We start from the raw sequence: 15,491 nt of genomic DNA on the forward strand, positions 1-15,491 counted from the left end.
CAGCCCGTGCTGGAACCTCTCGTTCATCACAAATAAACACTGTTACCATGCATGCATGACCGGGATCAGTGGCTGGATGTGACACTAACCTGTACGTGCCGTTCCTCAGCATGAAGAGCTCCCTCTCTCTCTCCCTCTCTCCACGGTCAGACAGAGATGAAGTGAACACTTTGAGTCGGGAGCAGCCGGAGAGAGACCAGACTTGGGAGAATTCTCGCAGCCAATGGGACGCTGAGCTTGCGTGCGTTTTTTTCCTTCTTTCTCATAAAGCGCCCACCGCGCGTGTGTTGACTGTATCGTTTAACTTGGCAATCGGTCTTAATCACAGAGTTAATTATTCTGCACACGCCTCTCTGGGGAAGGGTAATCGCATACTACAGTATCTATCTCAGGCTATTATGCCAGGCTTTTGAAATGCCACACGGTGTGCCAGTCTGTCTGTTTGCGCATATCCTAGATATGGCGTTATAATGGTTTGCATCACACAGGTGTGAGCTGGCAACAGCAGGGGCGCACAAGTTGAACAAACAAGTGCATTTGGTGTTTTTGAATAAAGCACACGTCATCCTTTCAGGGCGGTCAGGTGAGCTGCAGACAGGTGAGATGTGAAGAGAGCTGCTTTTTAGTGAAGGTTTAAGTGACTAGGGGCTCTCCACCTGAGCTGATCTTTTGAATGGAGCACTTCCAAATCTGTCCAGTGACCAACTACTACCAAAGGATCCTCCTGCCTGTGTGCTTCATCCTTGTGTTTCTGCTGGGCTCGAGCTTGAACGGCGCCCTGCTGTGGCACGTGTGCTGCGGGACGCGCCGCTGGAGCAGCACGGTCATCTACATGACCAACCTCGCCATGACGGATCTGCTCTACGTGCTGGCCTTGCCCCCTCTCATCATCAGCAACGCCATGGACGGCGTGTGGCCCTTCGGCAACATCATTTGCAAATGCGTCAGATTCTTCTTTTTAGTCAACCTCCACTGCAGCATGATGTTCCTCACCTGCATCAGCGTGCACCGGTTCCTCGGAGTGTGCTTCCCCATCGCCGCCGTGCGCTTCAGGACCAAAAAGCTCGCCCTCTTTGTGTCAGGCTCCGTTTGGACCCTGGCCTTTGCGGAGGTTTTTCCGACACTGGTTTTTGCGCGCGCCGGTGTGATCGACAACGTGACAGTGTGCTTTGAAATGACGAGCCCGCGGCAATTTAAAGTTTACTTGCCATATGGGCTGTTTTTAGTCGTAGTGGGATTTCTGATCCCATTCCTCGTCATCGTCACCTGTTACTGCTCCATGATGAAGACGCTTTATTGCAGGGCCGCGGACAGACTCTCTAATTGCAGGAAAGCTTACACGCGCAACAAGACCCTGCACACACTCTTCGTCGTGTGTCTCCTTTTCGTGGTGTGTTTTGTGCCTTATCACGTTGCTCGGACCGTCTACTTGTTTGTGAGGGTCTACATGCCCAAAGACTGTGCTCGTGTGAACACGGCCATGACCTTCTTCGAGGTGTGGAAACCTGTGGTCGGCCTGAACTGCTGCGCCAATCCTCTCCTCTACTTTTGGGGCTCTAGTCGCCACCGCCAGAAGTTAAGGGCCTGGCTGTGGAGGAGGAGGAGAAGAGTGCAGCCCAGCGTGTGTCTGGTAAACGTGGGCGGCACGAACAGGTCCGGAGGGTAAAGAGCATCGATCAGAGTGACTTTAATCACGAGTCCGTGGGCTGCAATAACGCTAGAAGTGCACCAACACTGTCTACAAGCTGTGTTTAATATCTCCTTTTATTATTAAAATATAATATGCATTTGGCAACATTCAACAGGTCACAGATGTCGCTCACTTGTGAGGCTTTTTGTGCAGTGTGACATATATCCTAAATTATTGCAACCTATACAATCAGAATCATAAGAAATAGTCAGGAACTAATACTGCAAATCTTGAGCTTGGATACTGTGGCCAGAGGTGACATTAAACGTTTGAGGGAAATTGCGCCCTCTGTCGTTTGCAGAGGGTTGCAAGCTGCACCGAGGCACCATAAAGCATCAGTCTAATTTTATATGATACAACAAATATGACACAAATAAATCTGTTGTGTGCTTTCTAGAAAAACACCGTGCCAAGTCCAAAAATAATCTGTATGGTGACAATAATTAAAGTCAGAAAACAGATACCCGTCTAAATATCCAGAACAAGAATCAGTCAGGTGAATGTTAAAAATACCTTGGGTGGGGGTGGGGGGGAGTTCAAATAGGAGACACTTTGCAAGCATCCTCTTTTTATAGTGCGTACTTGTCTGGAGCCACAGAGCTGCAGTGTCGGAGGAGCAGACAGCTGAATGAAAGGCATCATTTCAGAACGCTCCTGTGGGCAAGTGATGACAGATGGGTAGAGCAGTGGTCTGGGAGCTGAGAGCAGAGAGGAAAAGAATGATTAAGTGAAGGTGGGGGAAAAGACCACAGCAGAAGTGGAAGAGTGACTCGGTTTAATTATACAGCGAGGGAGTGAAACCAACCCTCCTGGCCTTCTTCTTTTTTTTAAATGTATGCCAGTGTCAAGATTAGAGGCTGGATGAATTAATAAATGGATTTCTGTTTGAATTGTGTCTAATCTTAAGCGGTGTGTGTGTGTGTGTGTATGCATACCTGTGTGCCCAGCCTGGAGAGGTACCGGTTGCGTAAGCCAAAAGCAGACATGGGTGCTCGTCTAGCAAGCTCACCCTCTGTCAGTTTACTGGGCCGCCTTTTAATCCTGCAGGAATAATAATGTTGCCATCTTTATCATCTGTCTGGCAAACATTAACATGAGCGCAATTATATTCGTATTACCAACAGGATTAATCACCCGAAGCCTGTCGCTGAAGGCTGAGAAAATAACTTACTCTGCAGAGAAAAAGTTGCACAATGACGAGACCTCACATACTTTCAAAAATGGGGTTTAATTAAATGCCATTGTTCCATGAACAATCTGGAATCAAATGGGATTTGGTTTGACAAAAGGAGATTTTTTTTCCTTCTAATTTCCCTGTCATTGATTGTACATTGGATCTCGTGTAATTTCTCAGTCCTATCATTTCTTGCACAGAGCTCCATAACAGTTAACAGTTTGTTCTCTGTGCTCGTTCTTAAAGAGTAACTTAACACCTGTCTGGAAAGTCGGTTTCACCTGTGAACACATGCAGCTTCACTGACTTCACTGCACCAAAGTGAGGAGTTAAACCATGGGAGGTCAGAAAAAACAAGATTTCCAGTTGGTCTTAAGTTACTCTTCATATTCTGATGAGTTATTTGCCCAGCTGAGGTAGTGAATGTTTGTCATCCACAGTCTGCGACACCGCGAACAACACAGGGAGACGAATCTCTTCCTGTGTTGCTGGAATAGTTGAGAGTTAAACAGAGTGCGTGAATATTTTGTCTCACCGTTCAGATGAAGCAAGCAACAATTTGGGGCAGTGCTTACAGCGAGTTAATTACCTGAGCTTGATAAACAAGCAAAACACAGACTACAAAACAGAATTCATATGTGGAACTGATTCTTTAAAAGGTCACATTAATAAAACAGTTTGTTAAAAGTTGAATCTGTGAATATCATTACACGGGTAAAGGCATTCAAAAGTGTGCCTTTCTTTCTTATCTTTATCACTGTAGTAATGCACCATTTGATGACGTGGCAGAAAATTAATTTTCATGAACTTCCAAAACCAGCGAAGAGCCGATAAAGGAATTAAGAAATAAAAGAATTGACCAATAAAGATTTAAACATTAAAGAGCTATGCTCTTTTTGAGATTAGCAACAATAAAAGGTCATTGATGCATATAATTAAAAGCTGAATATGACCTCCCTCTGCCTAAGGAGAGTCCAGTATGGAAGATTTTGGTTGGCAATGATTGTGAATGCAGATGAATGATATTTACATAAAGGAAGGGCAAAGTTGTGGGTGATAATACAAGTTACAGTCCTGCTGAAAACAATTTGTAAAAAGAAATCTATAAAAAACACCCAGAGTTACCCCTATATACATATAAAACAACTGAATTAATAAAGGAATCCTATATTGTAACTTCCATTAGTGTGATAAAATCAAGCACTGTTTGTGCATACAGGCACCTTTTCGCAGGATGAGAGTCTCATCCTCTGCTGATCATTTAAAACGGTTAAAACACTTTCCAAACATCCTCACTTTGTTCTGTAACTTATGAAACTGAAGTTTGACACACATGCACGCTCACACGCACACACTCAGGAGTCAGTGGAGAGTGAATAATGGAGATGAAGTCGGTGTGAGGAGTCAGAGAGGAGCTTCGGTCCAAACTGACAGTCACTGGTCAGTGTCCTGATTGGGACATAATTCAGTCTTAACACAGGGTTGGTCGTGTAAAAGGCGGGGCCAGACACTCAGTTCTGCTGGGAAGAGCCACAGATGACAGCACTGGGCGGAGTCAGTAGCGCAGTCCCGCCCCATGGCAGTTGATTGACAGCTCTGGGGTGGACAGTGCAGGCTGCTGGCTCTGAGGCCCAGGACTGATGTGTGTTCCCTCATCATCATCATCATCATCTGGAAAATATCAGTTACAGCACAGACCAGAAAGCATTAGTCTGTAGTTTCACACAGCGTAAGATATATATCAGTGGTTCTCAAACTGGGGGCCGGGGGGCGCTAGGGGGGCCTCAGAAAATTGGAGGGAAGTTAAGAAAAAAAAGCAAAAAAGCAAAACATGTTAGCTAATAATATTCTTATGCTAAACAAATGTAATAATTATTGAATAGTGACACACACACACACACTGAGAGGTTTGATTTCTTTTGTTCTGTTCTTGTCTGTCAACAGTTTGTTGAAAAGTTCATTATTCAGTGGGAATATAATACAGTGCTGAAAACATGTTTGTTAATAATATTCTTATGCTAAACAAATGTAATAATTATTGAATAGTGAATAAAAGTAAGAAAATCAGTCTAAAAGTTGACGTCTCTTTACATATTTTGTAGCATTGTCTGTGGGTTTGCAAAGGGGGTCCCCGGCCAGAAGCTAATGCTGTCTGGGGGGCCGTGGCATGGAAAAGTTTGGGAACCCCTGATATATATAACATCCAGCATGTCATGTATAGAGTACACAGAAAAGAGTCAGAAACGGGCAGAAACAGATGGAAACTAAGCTCATTGTGACCTCTCATGCCAAGAATAAGAACCGAAAGCAGTTAAACCCACCAAGAGAAGTTGTGTGGTTTGCTTTTTGTGTGGGAAAACAAAATTAGCCAACCACAGGTGATGTGCCAATGACATGTGACAGTCAGGATGTGCGAACGTGAAAACCTAGGTCTTGTTTTAGTAACATAAAAATGCATGCGTGAGCGTGAAGTAAAGCCTTTCCGCCAAGCACAGTGAAACACGGCAGTTAAAGCCCAACCAGCCGATATACCCGTGAGAGCGCGGCTCGTCACTTCTTCGCACTCCTGAAATTTATAGACTATTAAAACTAGGAGCTGCAGATAGACAGTAAACGTAGCGCAGATCTGCAGCTCTGCATGCGAGTCATGTGGTCGGAGGTGGGCTCAAAAAGCAAATCCATAAAAACATCACTCGAGAGTCACTTGATGTGGAAAACATTGAGTCTATCAAATTAAAAATCGTGCTCAATCTGTTAAATAATAACAATAAATTGACTGCATGTTCCGCTAAAGACAGGGAATGAGTACTTACAAGTGTTCCTATCCTAAATATGCCTGTGCCACTTGATTATGTGAGAGGCACAGGCATATTTAATTATGTTGCTGAGATGCTTGTCTAATTGTTGGGTAAGTGGGCGGAAAAGCAGCGATGGAGGGTGAAGAAGGGTCAAAGCTACTCACTCGGCATCTGAAGTGGCTTCTTTCTGGAGTTTGGCTCTGGCTGCGGATGACCGGTTCAAATCTCCTCCTGGCGCAAGAGAGGGAGACGGAGAGATTAAGAGGCGAGTGAGTCTGGTGGTAAGGAGATGGGATGTGCTGAAGAGTGACAGAGCGGAGTGAAGAGATGTCACATGAGAAAAGTCTGAGACAAGGAGAGGGGAGGCTGAGGGGAGTGAGAGAAGTGAGGCAGCGGGAGAGTTCAGGGCTCCTCTCACCTCTGAGATAATCCACAAAGTAGAGCGCCACCACCGCCATCAGTGCAACTGCGAGGAGGAAAAAATGTGGAAAGTCGCAGATAACGTCACTCAAAACTGTCTAACAGGAGGGACTAGAATTCATAAACAGTAGAGCTGCAATGATTAGTCAAATGAAAGAAAGTTAATCGTCAACTATTTTGATAATTGATTCATTGTTTCAGTCGTTTTTCAAGCAAAAATGTCAAACATTTGCTGGTTCCAGCTCCTAAAACATAAGGACGGGCCATTTCTGACAGTATGTGAAGAGTCTTTGGGTTCTGGTAAATTGTGATGATGTGATTTTTGTGACACTAATAAAAACACAAACAGACAGAGAATACTGACAGCAGATGCAGGTGCAGAAAAACACTTCTAAAAACAGGTATCCTCTGATGTCCAGAATGGCTCCTGCTGCCATGGCAATGAGAGCGAGTCCCAGGTTCTGGATGGACTGCATGCTGGTGGACGAAGCCAAGGAGATCAATGAGAATTAACGACAGTGATGAGGTCATAACTGAGCATCGTTACTGTGAGTATGCCATTAGAGGTACGTACAAGCCATAGGCTGTCCCCAGCTGATGCTCAGGTACCACAAAGGCCACCATGGGCCACAGCGCACAGGCCAGTAAGGAGTAGGAGACACCCAGCAGGGACTGGAAAACAAGCAAGGACACACATGCTTCAAATATTCCAGGAGCGTCATTCACTTCCTGGGTGTGATGCACCAGCTAAAATGGTAAGATGATATAAAAACATGCTATTCTGGACTTTGAGGAATGGGGCTACAGTTATATATGCAACTCCTACTGCTACCCAGAGGGAGTTACATTAAATAGAAATACAATCAGTGATTTAATTCCTTCATATGCAAAAGCAACTAAGGCTGGAATTAGACTCCACATTAAAACAAATGACGTGTCTGCCGAGCAAATCAATGGGTTTGCAACTGCAAGTAGGCCATAAATTCAACGCTAACTTTATATTCACTCTATGACTCACAGCTTTTCCGTCCAGCTCGGACGCCATTAACAGTCCCAGCGACCGTACCGACATTTATTTCCTTCATTCAATTCATCTTCCAACTCTTTACGAATGCACAAAATAAAAAAAAACGTTTGTTAAGACTATAGCGCATGAGGGTGACAGGCGCACTACCATAGCGATCCACGGGTTCCAGAAGGTGAAGGCGAGCATCATGTGAGCGGCGAGCGTGGCGATCACGGCTGTTATCACCCACACCACATTCCTCCCTGTCTTGTCAACCATAAAGCCCAGAACTGGAGACGCAGGGGCTGAGATGATGTACACGATACTGGAAAAGACAGAGAATGGCATGAAGGGACACCGAGTGTACTGAACGCAAATGTCTTAAAGGCTGCAGCAGGTCTACACAAATCTAAAGGTCATCCTGTGGTTTATGCGGAAGTGGAAGTAGTGGTGGAAATGAATCTGCAAAAGTCTTTATGTGTGTGGTGGCAAGTTAACTTAAAATATGTGGGTCTTTTCAGAGTTTTAGCTAGCTCTGCTGCTGCCACTCTGGAAAAGTGAGCTGAGCCTTCATCCACTGGAATAAGAAAACCGCCCCACACACGAGATGCATCAGCAGCAGCATCAGCATCAGCAGCAGCAGCAGCAGCAGCAGCAGCAGCAGCAGCAGCAGCAGCAGCAGCTAGACTGGTCTCGGTGGTGCATTACACCTGATCTGAGTTACCTGTTGACAGCTCTGGCTTCAGCTGGGGAGAAGTTGAATTTTTCAATGAAGAACACCCTGGAAGTAAAAAGAGAAGATGACAGGCTCAGAGTGCTGCTCAGCCTCTACACTGACGTGACCACGAGAGGGGGAGAAATTGAGTTGACTCCTGCGGCAGGTGCTGCGGCCCTCGCTCCTCCAGCCATTGTTTTCTACTCCATTTGCATAACAACTGTTTACTCTGGAAGCGCTGACCCTCTGTGGAAACGCCATGTCAGTTGCTAAGTGATTTGAGAGTGCCTTTCAGCGGAGGAAACGCAGGTCGCGATAGCTTCTGCGAGCCCATTTGTCGGTCCTCTTTCCATTTCTGACTCCCCCTCACTCCCATTGTGGCTCGATGACAACACAGCATTGTGAGGTCGCGCTGCTGATCTGTCCTCAGACACAGGCATTGTACTGATTTAATGGAGGTTCTCCATTTAATTCACGCCACACGATTTCACCGCTATATCTTCAAGTGAATTATATTACTCATTTACCCGAGGAGAAGTAATGAGCAATACATTTTCATCAAGCACGAAGCCAAATGTGCTCATTTCGGCAAACAAAGCCCCTGTTTTCAGCATTATTACATGTGGATATCATCTCTCAATCTTCTCTGTGGCGTAAAGGTGTGCAGAGAAATGTGAGTCCTGGGTGGCACTCTGGGATGGAAATGTGAGACATGTTCAGATCTTATATATTAAAGGAGTACTTATCAGTGTTTTTCTTTCTTTTTGTCAACAAATCCCACGAAAACTAACAATGAACTGATCTTATTGACACCTATTGTCTGTGCATCCAAAGCCTGATATATGTTATCACCCAGTGCCACTGTTGTCCTTGAACTTGAAAAACTGGCTTCTTCCTTCACTGTAATGAACACGGGCATTGTCATTTGTTGTGAGTCAATCCCACATACGCTCTCCTGCTGCCATATACAAAGAGCATCATTATGTGCGGTAATCCGCAGCTGAAAATAGTTTGCTATAAACCACAGGGTCCGGCTGTTTTAGGGAATTATTTAACCATTAAAAAAAAAAAAGGAAGCTACATTGAACAGACATACAAACACAACACTTTTGCTTTTGTTCCCTCACTTTCATGAGCTGGAAAAAGAGATTTAAGTTTTCTGTGCACACAAAAGGCTCATGTCTGTCCAATTTAGGACAAATGAGTTCAAATCTACGCCAAGATAACCCATCCACACGACCGGTGCGGCATATTGGGATGCTGATGAAACAGCATGATTATTACACAGGTGTGCCCCGGGCTGGTCGCAATGAAAGGCCACTCTGAAATGTGCCGTTTTATTACACAACACAATGCGGGTTGTGAGGCGCTGAACTGTGAATTTCACATGAATAGGGCCACAGATATGCAGATGTGTGTGTGTGTGTATAAACAGACAGGTATGGAAATCAAAAAGCGCTGGCAGCTGCAGTCTTATCGTGGGATTTGTTGACATAACAAATTTGTTGACATAAGAAAAATACACCCAGCGGGCACTTTATGAGATTCACCTGAACAGCCTAAAGCAATCCAATGCAGCAGTTCTGCCTTTACATCTTTCTCTACCAAATTTAAATGACATATGTTTCGTCCTCCATACTTACATACAAGACGCATTCCAGCACAAAACCACCTTTAACTATGGCCTCAGGGCTGGAAAGCATCTGTATGACAGTCCATCCATCCATCCATTGCCTATACCCGACTATCCCTTTTGGGGTTGCGGGGGGGGGGGTTGGGGGCTGGAGCCTATCGCAGCTGTCATTGGGCAAAAGGTGGGGTACACCCTGAACCGGTCGCCAGCCGATCGCAGGGCAACATAATAGACAACATTCATGCTCATGCTCACACCTAAAGACAATTTAGAGTCACCAATTAACCTAATGAGCATGTTTTTGGTCTGTGGGAGGAAAGAACCCACGCATGCACGGAAAGGCCCCGTCCGACCCGGGGATTGAACCGACGACCTTCTTGCTGTGAGGCACGTGAACTACCTGCTGCGCCACTGTGCCGCCCTCTATGACAGTGTCAAAAAGATAGAACGAAACAAAAACTGAAAGTAAAAGGCATCATAAAAGTAGACTTTATGGCAGAACAGCTGTATTGGTTTGCTTTGGTCTGCACATGTGTATCTAATTAAGTGAGCGCTGAACGTACAATATAATACATTATAAACAATAGGAGAGAGAGAGAGAGAGAGAGAGAGAGAGAGAGAGAGAGAGAGAGAGAGAGAGAGAGAGAGAGAGAGAGAGAGAGCACTGATGCGCTACTCACTGTCCCAGTCCAATAAAGGGGAAAATGGCGACATAGTAGCTGACACAAATGATAAAGATGAGCCACAGGGTGAAGGGGAAGTCTTTCACATCGGTCAGCTTGATCACTTCACCTAACATGGAAGACGAACACACGTGCAGATCAGCTTGAGAGCGCGTAGGAGTAGCAACAGCTTAAAAAAGCTAAAATTACACCACACACTGAAATGAACTGCCCCCTGCCACGATCATCACAAAGAAGACACAGCGGAGGACGCGCTGAAGTCAATGAGCTGCCTGGCCTGAATGTCAATTAGAGATAACAACAAAAACAAAACAAGGGGTCACGCTCCAGCAGCTATTGACAGCTGAGGCCAAAGAGGAAAAACAAAAGGCAAAAATATCTTGGTATCAGTACCCGTTTTGCCTTCTTCCTTGTGGAGGATCTTCTCTGCTCTTTTGTCAAAGAATGCCAACACCAAGGCGCACGTTAGCGAAAACAGGCAGGTTACGGCAGCTGAGGAGGAAAAAGAAAGACGGGAAACGTGAGGCCAGGTAACAATGTGACACTGCTTCTACTGTTCAAATGAATTTATCTCAAAAGGTCAGATCAAGTTTAATCAACAGTGAGACTGAAAAAAAAACAGAACAGACAACTGCAAGGTGTGCAAAAGTGGAAGCGCTAAGAAGAAACTGATTGTGCATTGACACTTGTGCATGTGAGTCATCTGCAGCAGCCAGCAGCACTTTTAGTTCTCTATACCACTTCTCTCTTGTCTCAGCAGGCTGCGTCATCTGAGATCATCAGTTACAGAGACACGATGTAGTGTCTTTAACAGAGGCTGAGAAAAAGCACACGTAACCTGAGTCTAAATGTTTCAACATGAGGTCTTCCTGTTGAATGGAGCACCCGAGCTAAAGCAAAAGCAGCTAATATTTACCGATCATGAGTGAAGCGCCCAGTGTGACGTGTCCGGAGAAGCCAACCACGTTTGCCATTTTGCTGTACACCCAGCCCATGATGTTCATGTTCACTGTGCTGCCCTTGAGACGAGCACAGAGGAGGGTGAGTTGGACTTAAGGCATAAACTGGCTGTATCAGTGACATGCGTTTACCGGTCGCTCACCAGTCGAGCCATGCTCAGCTGAAGGCCGAACACCAGATTCAGCTCCTTTCCTTTGAACCAGTTGACCGCATATGTGTTCTGGGCTACAGCCAAGGACTCTCCTCCAATGCTGAAAGAAAAACCAGGGAGGGGGAGCATGTAGGTATGTGACAGTACAAGATCGAACCGGGCTTCAGATTTTGGCAAACATTAGGTTTCTATTGGATCTTTATTGCAGGTTGAAATTGTTTTTAGGATGATTTTAAAGACGGTGCTGGTGAAAGATACCAGAGGTCATAAAATGCAAAATTATTCTCACCCAAACACGAAACGTCCAACTTCCATCAGCCAGAAACGATTCACCAAAGCTCCAGTGGCAAAAATGACCTTTTCGGAGTGGGAAAGTTAAAATACAACAAAGAGAGCGATCTCATTGGCATCAATCTTCTGTACCTATTGATTCACATTTAGATAGATAATAAAAAATACCTTTCACATCCAGATTTCAAAGTAAACCTACCTGTCCCGCACACACAAAGAGGGAAAAGATGATGGTTCCCAGCCTGTTAAATGTAAGAAAATAAAAAATGAATGATGGCAATGACCCAGATGACAACTCTTTCACTTTCACTTATGGTGTATATACGTAACAAACCCGCACTGAAATCAAAATAAATGCAACTTGTTGGCTTTTTTACCTGATGCCAAAAACCCTGTCAATCAGGAATCCCCCAAAGAAGCAGAGAACCACGTTGGGCCACGAGTACCAGGCATACAGCTGCATGAACTCTGCAGTGTTCAGGTTCAGATCCTGGCACAGTCAGGGAGGACACACATCACGCCAGTCTCTGACAGCTGTTTTGGTTTTCATTTTCATTCAAATCAAGGTGTGAAACACTGAGTGTATTGTGTGGATGTGAAATAAAGTCCTCTCGTGGCAGCGCTGAGCAGCAGGTTCATTTGACTGTTCTGGTTGGGTTATTATGCAGATTTCCCTCTCTGCACAGATGCTTCCCTCATCTGTCCTCTGTGTAAAATGTTTGACTAATGGGGCTCCGTGTTTCAGTCTGGGACAAATGTGAATTGCTGCATTGAAAGCATATCACCCCTGGTGTACAGCTTTGCCTTTACAGAGGATCATTTACCTGGATGACTTCAGTTTGAAGTGCAGCCGGGTTGTCATAACAGAAGTAGCTTCCTGGAACAAATGAACTACGTTAACACACTTGACACATATTGATGCTGCATTTCTTCAACATTAACATGAAAAACACTATAAGCTCTTTTAATCACTTCTAAATTATTGAACTTGGTCCCAAATCTCCACAATGACCATTCAGGGTGTTTAGGGAAGTTACTGCTCACCGAATCCCAAGAAGCACATGAATACCAGGATAACGACGCGGTGCAGTATGTGGCTGGGGTCGCAGATGGCCGGCATCGGTCTGCCGGGTCCCCTGGCTGCCTGTCTGCCGGTTAACGACCCCTCGTCCTCGTCTCCCAACAGGCTCCGCCGCTCCTCGTACTCCGCCATGTTCGCTTGTTTGGGATTTCCTGAAGGGAAAGTTGACGGCAGCGGGGAAGACGTACAGCAGTCACATGACCAGGCAGACATGTCACGTGGCGTGTATGGGCTAGTTGGTGTTTGCGTCGGCGCGTGCCGACAAGGAAGTCCGAGTAACTCGCGGGAGCGCGCACAGCGAAGGTCCAAAGACATTTCATTGATTTCTGATTAAACTGACGGTTAAAAACAGATATGATCACGATTAGGAGCCACTGTCACGAACATGAAAGTGCACAAGTGCATTATTAGATTATCGGCAAGTCCTAATTAGGAGCTTATGGTTTACATGAGAAAATAAGAGATAAAATAGTTCTGAGAAATTGAGATTCCGGTCGTCTGTTGTGACTTTTGTGGACTTGATAAGAGTAAATGTTAATGTTACTTTAGGACGCAGAAAAAGAGCTGTAGAAATGAGAAATGGGAGCGGAAATAGAAAAAAAAAGAAAAAAATATGCTCTGAAAAGACAACTCCTCCAATTTTACATTTAAGCGTGGTAAGAGTTCTTGGTATGTAAAAACAAACAAACAAACAAACAAACAAACAAACAAACAAACAAACAAACAAACGTATATAAAGCCTTTTGTGCAGTTTTGGCCAAAAATGAAAGAACTATTTTTCTACAGATACCTTTGAGTGAGTGCAACATACACAAATTAGTTTTTTGTTTGTTTATTTACTGTAAAAAATAATAAAATAATAGCTACACATGTTGCATCAAAACAATCATCACAGTAAGTTAACTAATAAAGGTCCAGAGGGGGCCGCATGGAGGCAGATAAATTGCCTGATGTCATTGGAGTGAGCCTTGGTCGGGGTTGAAGATTACAGCGACAGTGTGGTGGTGTGGAGACGGAGAGCGATGAGTTCATTAGACCTGCGCAGCCCGCTGCTCAGTGGCTGACCCGGGCTGTCTGTGGGGCAGGGGTGAAAAATAAAAAGGCCGCCAGCTGCATGTCGTGACGCTATCTATGGTGAAACAGTTCCAAACCCTATCATTTTTATCTGTTATTTTATATTTCAAAGCATAAGGCCACCAGTGCCTGACAGTCTCTGGGGGGTCTTTGCCCCTCAGTGGTCAGAACTGATTTGCCTGGATGGCTTTTCTCTCTGCGCTGCCTTAATGAATGAATGAATGAATGTTGCAGGGCTCTAGCTGTTTGTGAGTTGAGTTTGATTAAAATTTATGTATCTATGATGATCTAAAATGTCCATTTCAAATAAAGTGTTTGAGAAGAGTGAGGTAAGGCTGCTTAGCTTCCACTCAGTGAAGGTTTGAACAATTGAACAACGTGTCGAGACGACTTTTTTGACCTATAGTAAGCTCTACTAAACTGCCTAGAAGCCATTCTTCCTCTTGACATTAAACTGTTTATAAATCTCTGATTGGCTGATTGGTATCACTGTCATGTCGGGCCTCTCCGACATGCAACCTGTACCACCCTGTGTCACTAAGTCTTCCACGTGCCTCCAGTTAAATTAAACTCTCAGTCCCCACATCTACCTGCCCCCTATTTATCTAGCTCTTCTCCATTCTCAACTTGCGTCCGTGCATACTGCTAGGCAACACTATCTCCAGGGTTTATTTAATTTCCATGAATGTCATTTAGAATTTCTCATAATTCACTACTGCGGGGTCATCTGTCAGAGGATTTAATCTGAGGGTGACGAACGGTCCTTCCCCCGGCTGCAGTCGCCGCTCCGACCGCTCTGTAGCTCATTAATTTCCTGCCTGAATATCAGCCTCTGTCGCCGCCAACAGAGGGTGGGATGGAGGAAGATCATATTTCATTATTACATTAATCAGACCCACATGCAGACATGATTGTAAATCAGGTGGGAGGTGACATTAATCCTGCAGAACCAGTTTGTGAATATCCCGAAACCTGTCGTCGAGGTGCTGCAGTGTTGGAAAAAGTCAATTCTATTCCAGTTCTATATTTTTTCTCTTCTTGTTCAATTCAAGAATTAATGAGACTGCTGCAATAGTACTTGTGAAAGCCTCTATGCCTTACTTGCAAATGCTTGCAGCTTTGCAGGGTGTGTTCAGAGTTGGTTTCAGTTCAGCGTCATCAAACTCCATCTCCTGAAGAGTGATACGAGTCTGCGGTTCATGTTGGTCACTTGCTCAATAATTATCAAAAGTGCGTCAGATATTGATCACTTTTAGTGATAAATCGCAAGATCGTCTCCAAGCAGTGGTCACCATGAGGGAAGCAACCACAAATAGGCCATGTTTTAAAGACAAATCTATTAACTAACCTTGGTTGGTGGTTTAAGCCTCTTTTACAGCTTTAGCCTGAGCACATTGTGAACTGTGAATCATATCATCACCATCTGTGTCAACACCACTGTGGTGGAAAAACTGGGTTTAGGTGGTTTTATCTTCCGACCTTATTGGCTGCCTCTACTGCAAATGGTGCTATGTGTGCGTGCATGCAGTTAGGTGGATTGAAAAGACACACAGACGATGTTTTTGTCTCATGTCCTACTTGGCCTAAACCTAGTTAAACATTGAAAGCATTAGTATGAGCTCCATTATTACGATGAAGATTAATATTAAGATTCCCTGTATAAAATTGAACACCATGCAATCATACTATGAAAAATACTAATTTTATTATTGTTGTTGTTTATATTACACATAAGTTACAGCAGTAAGCAGTGTCTATTGCAGTCCTTTGTTCCCTGCTCATCCTGTTATCATTCAGTCCCTGTTCACATTGTGT

General features: G+C 44.6%; 3 protein-coding genes across 5 annotated transcripts in view; 1 reads left to right on the plus strand and 2 right to left on the minus strand.

The window, feature by feature from the left end:
* The window catches only part of schip1 (schwannomin interacting protein 1), a 211,371-nt gene extending 211,199 nt beyond the window's left edge, over positions 1–172 (minus strand). The window contains exon 1 of one of the 2 annotated variants that reach the window (XM_070971065.1): positions 90–172. In XM_070971065.1, the coding sequence (XP_070827166.1) occupies positions 90–112 (23 nt within the window). In that variant the 5' untranslated portion in view covers positions 113–172. The remainder of the gene's footprint in view (positions 1–89) is intronic. The other variant, XM_070971066.1, reaches the window with a different exon arrangement.
* Positions 173–673: 501 nt separating this feature from the next.
* Positions 674–1,666, plus strand: LOC139336824 (P2Y purinoceptor 3-like). Its single transcript, XM_070971073.1, has one exon. The coding sequence runs from the start codon at positions 674–676 to the stop codon at positions 1,664–1,666; it is 993 nt and encodes a 330-aa protein (XP_070827174.1).
* Positions 1,667–2,230: 564 nt separating this feature from the next.
* mfsd1 (major facilitator superfamily domain containing 1) lies at positions 2,231–12,782 on the minus strand. 2 transcript variants are annotated; one of them, XM_070971072.1, is made up of 17 exons: positions 12,566–12,747; positions 12,346–12,398; positions 11,899–12,011; positions 11,721–11,763; positions 11,520–11,587; positions 11,222–11,330; positions 11,036–11,138; positions 10,513–10,611; positions 10,117–10,228; positions 7,813–7,869; positions 7,257–7,413; positions 6,657–6,754; positions 6,447–6,559; positions 6,081–6,128; positions 5,827–5,893; positions 2,626–2,731; positions 2,231–2,388 (listed from the first exon to the last, which is right to left on the minus strand). In XM_070971072.1, the coding sequence occupies exons 1-17, from the start codon at positions 12,732–12,734 to the stop codon at positions 2,329–2,331; spliced, it is 1,575 nt and encodes a 524-aa protein (XP_070827173.1). In that variant the 5' UTR covers positions 12,735–12,747; the 3' UTR covers positions 2,231–2,328. The 2 variants fall into 2 exon arrangements, with proteins under 2 accessions (XP_070827173.1, XP_070827172.1); XM_070971071.1 differs by lacking the exons at positions 2,231–2,388; positions 2,626–2,731 and adding an exon at positions 2,903–4,535 and having other exon boundaries at positions 12,566–12,782.
* Between the last annotated feature and the right edge of the window lie 2,709 nt (positions 12,783–15,491).

The sequence above is a fragment of the Chaetodon trifascialis genome, chromosome 9 (assembly GCF_039877785.1).
Source record: "Chaetodon trifascialis isolate fChaTrf1 chromosome 9, fChaTrf1.hap1, whole genome shotgun sequence".
Classification (NCBI taxonomy): Eukaryota; Metazoa; Chordata; class Actinopteri; order Chaetodontiformes; family Chaetodontidae; genus Chaetodon; species Chaetodon trifascialis.

Coding starts and splice junctions, on each gene's coding strand:
- LOC139336824 (XM_070971073.1), top strand. CDS start 674: ATGGAGCACTTCCAAATCTGTCCAGTGACCAACTACTACCAAAGGATC.
- mfsd1 (XM_070971072.1), bottom strand. CDS start 12,734: ATGGCGGAGTACGAGGAGCGGCGGAGCCTGTTGGGAGACGAGGACGAG. Junction 6,560..6,656: donor CTGGGGACAGCCTATGGCTT/GTACGTACCTCT, acceptor TTCGTCCACCAG/CATGCAGTCCATCCAGAACC. Junction 2,389..2,625: donor TCTCCAGGCTGGGCACACAG/GTATGCATACAC, acceptor CTCTGCTCTCAG/CTCCCAGACCACTGCTCTAC.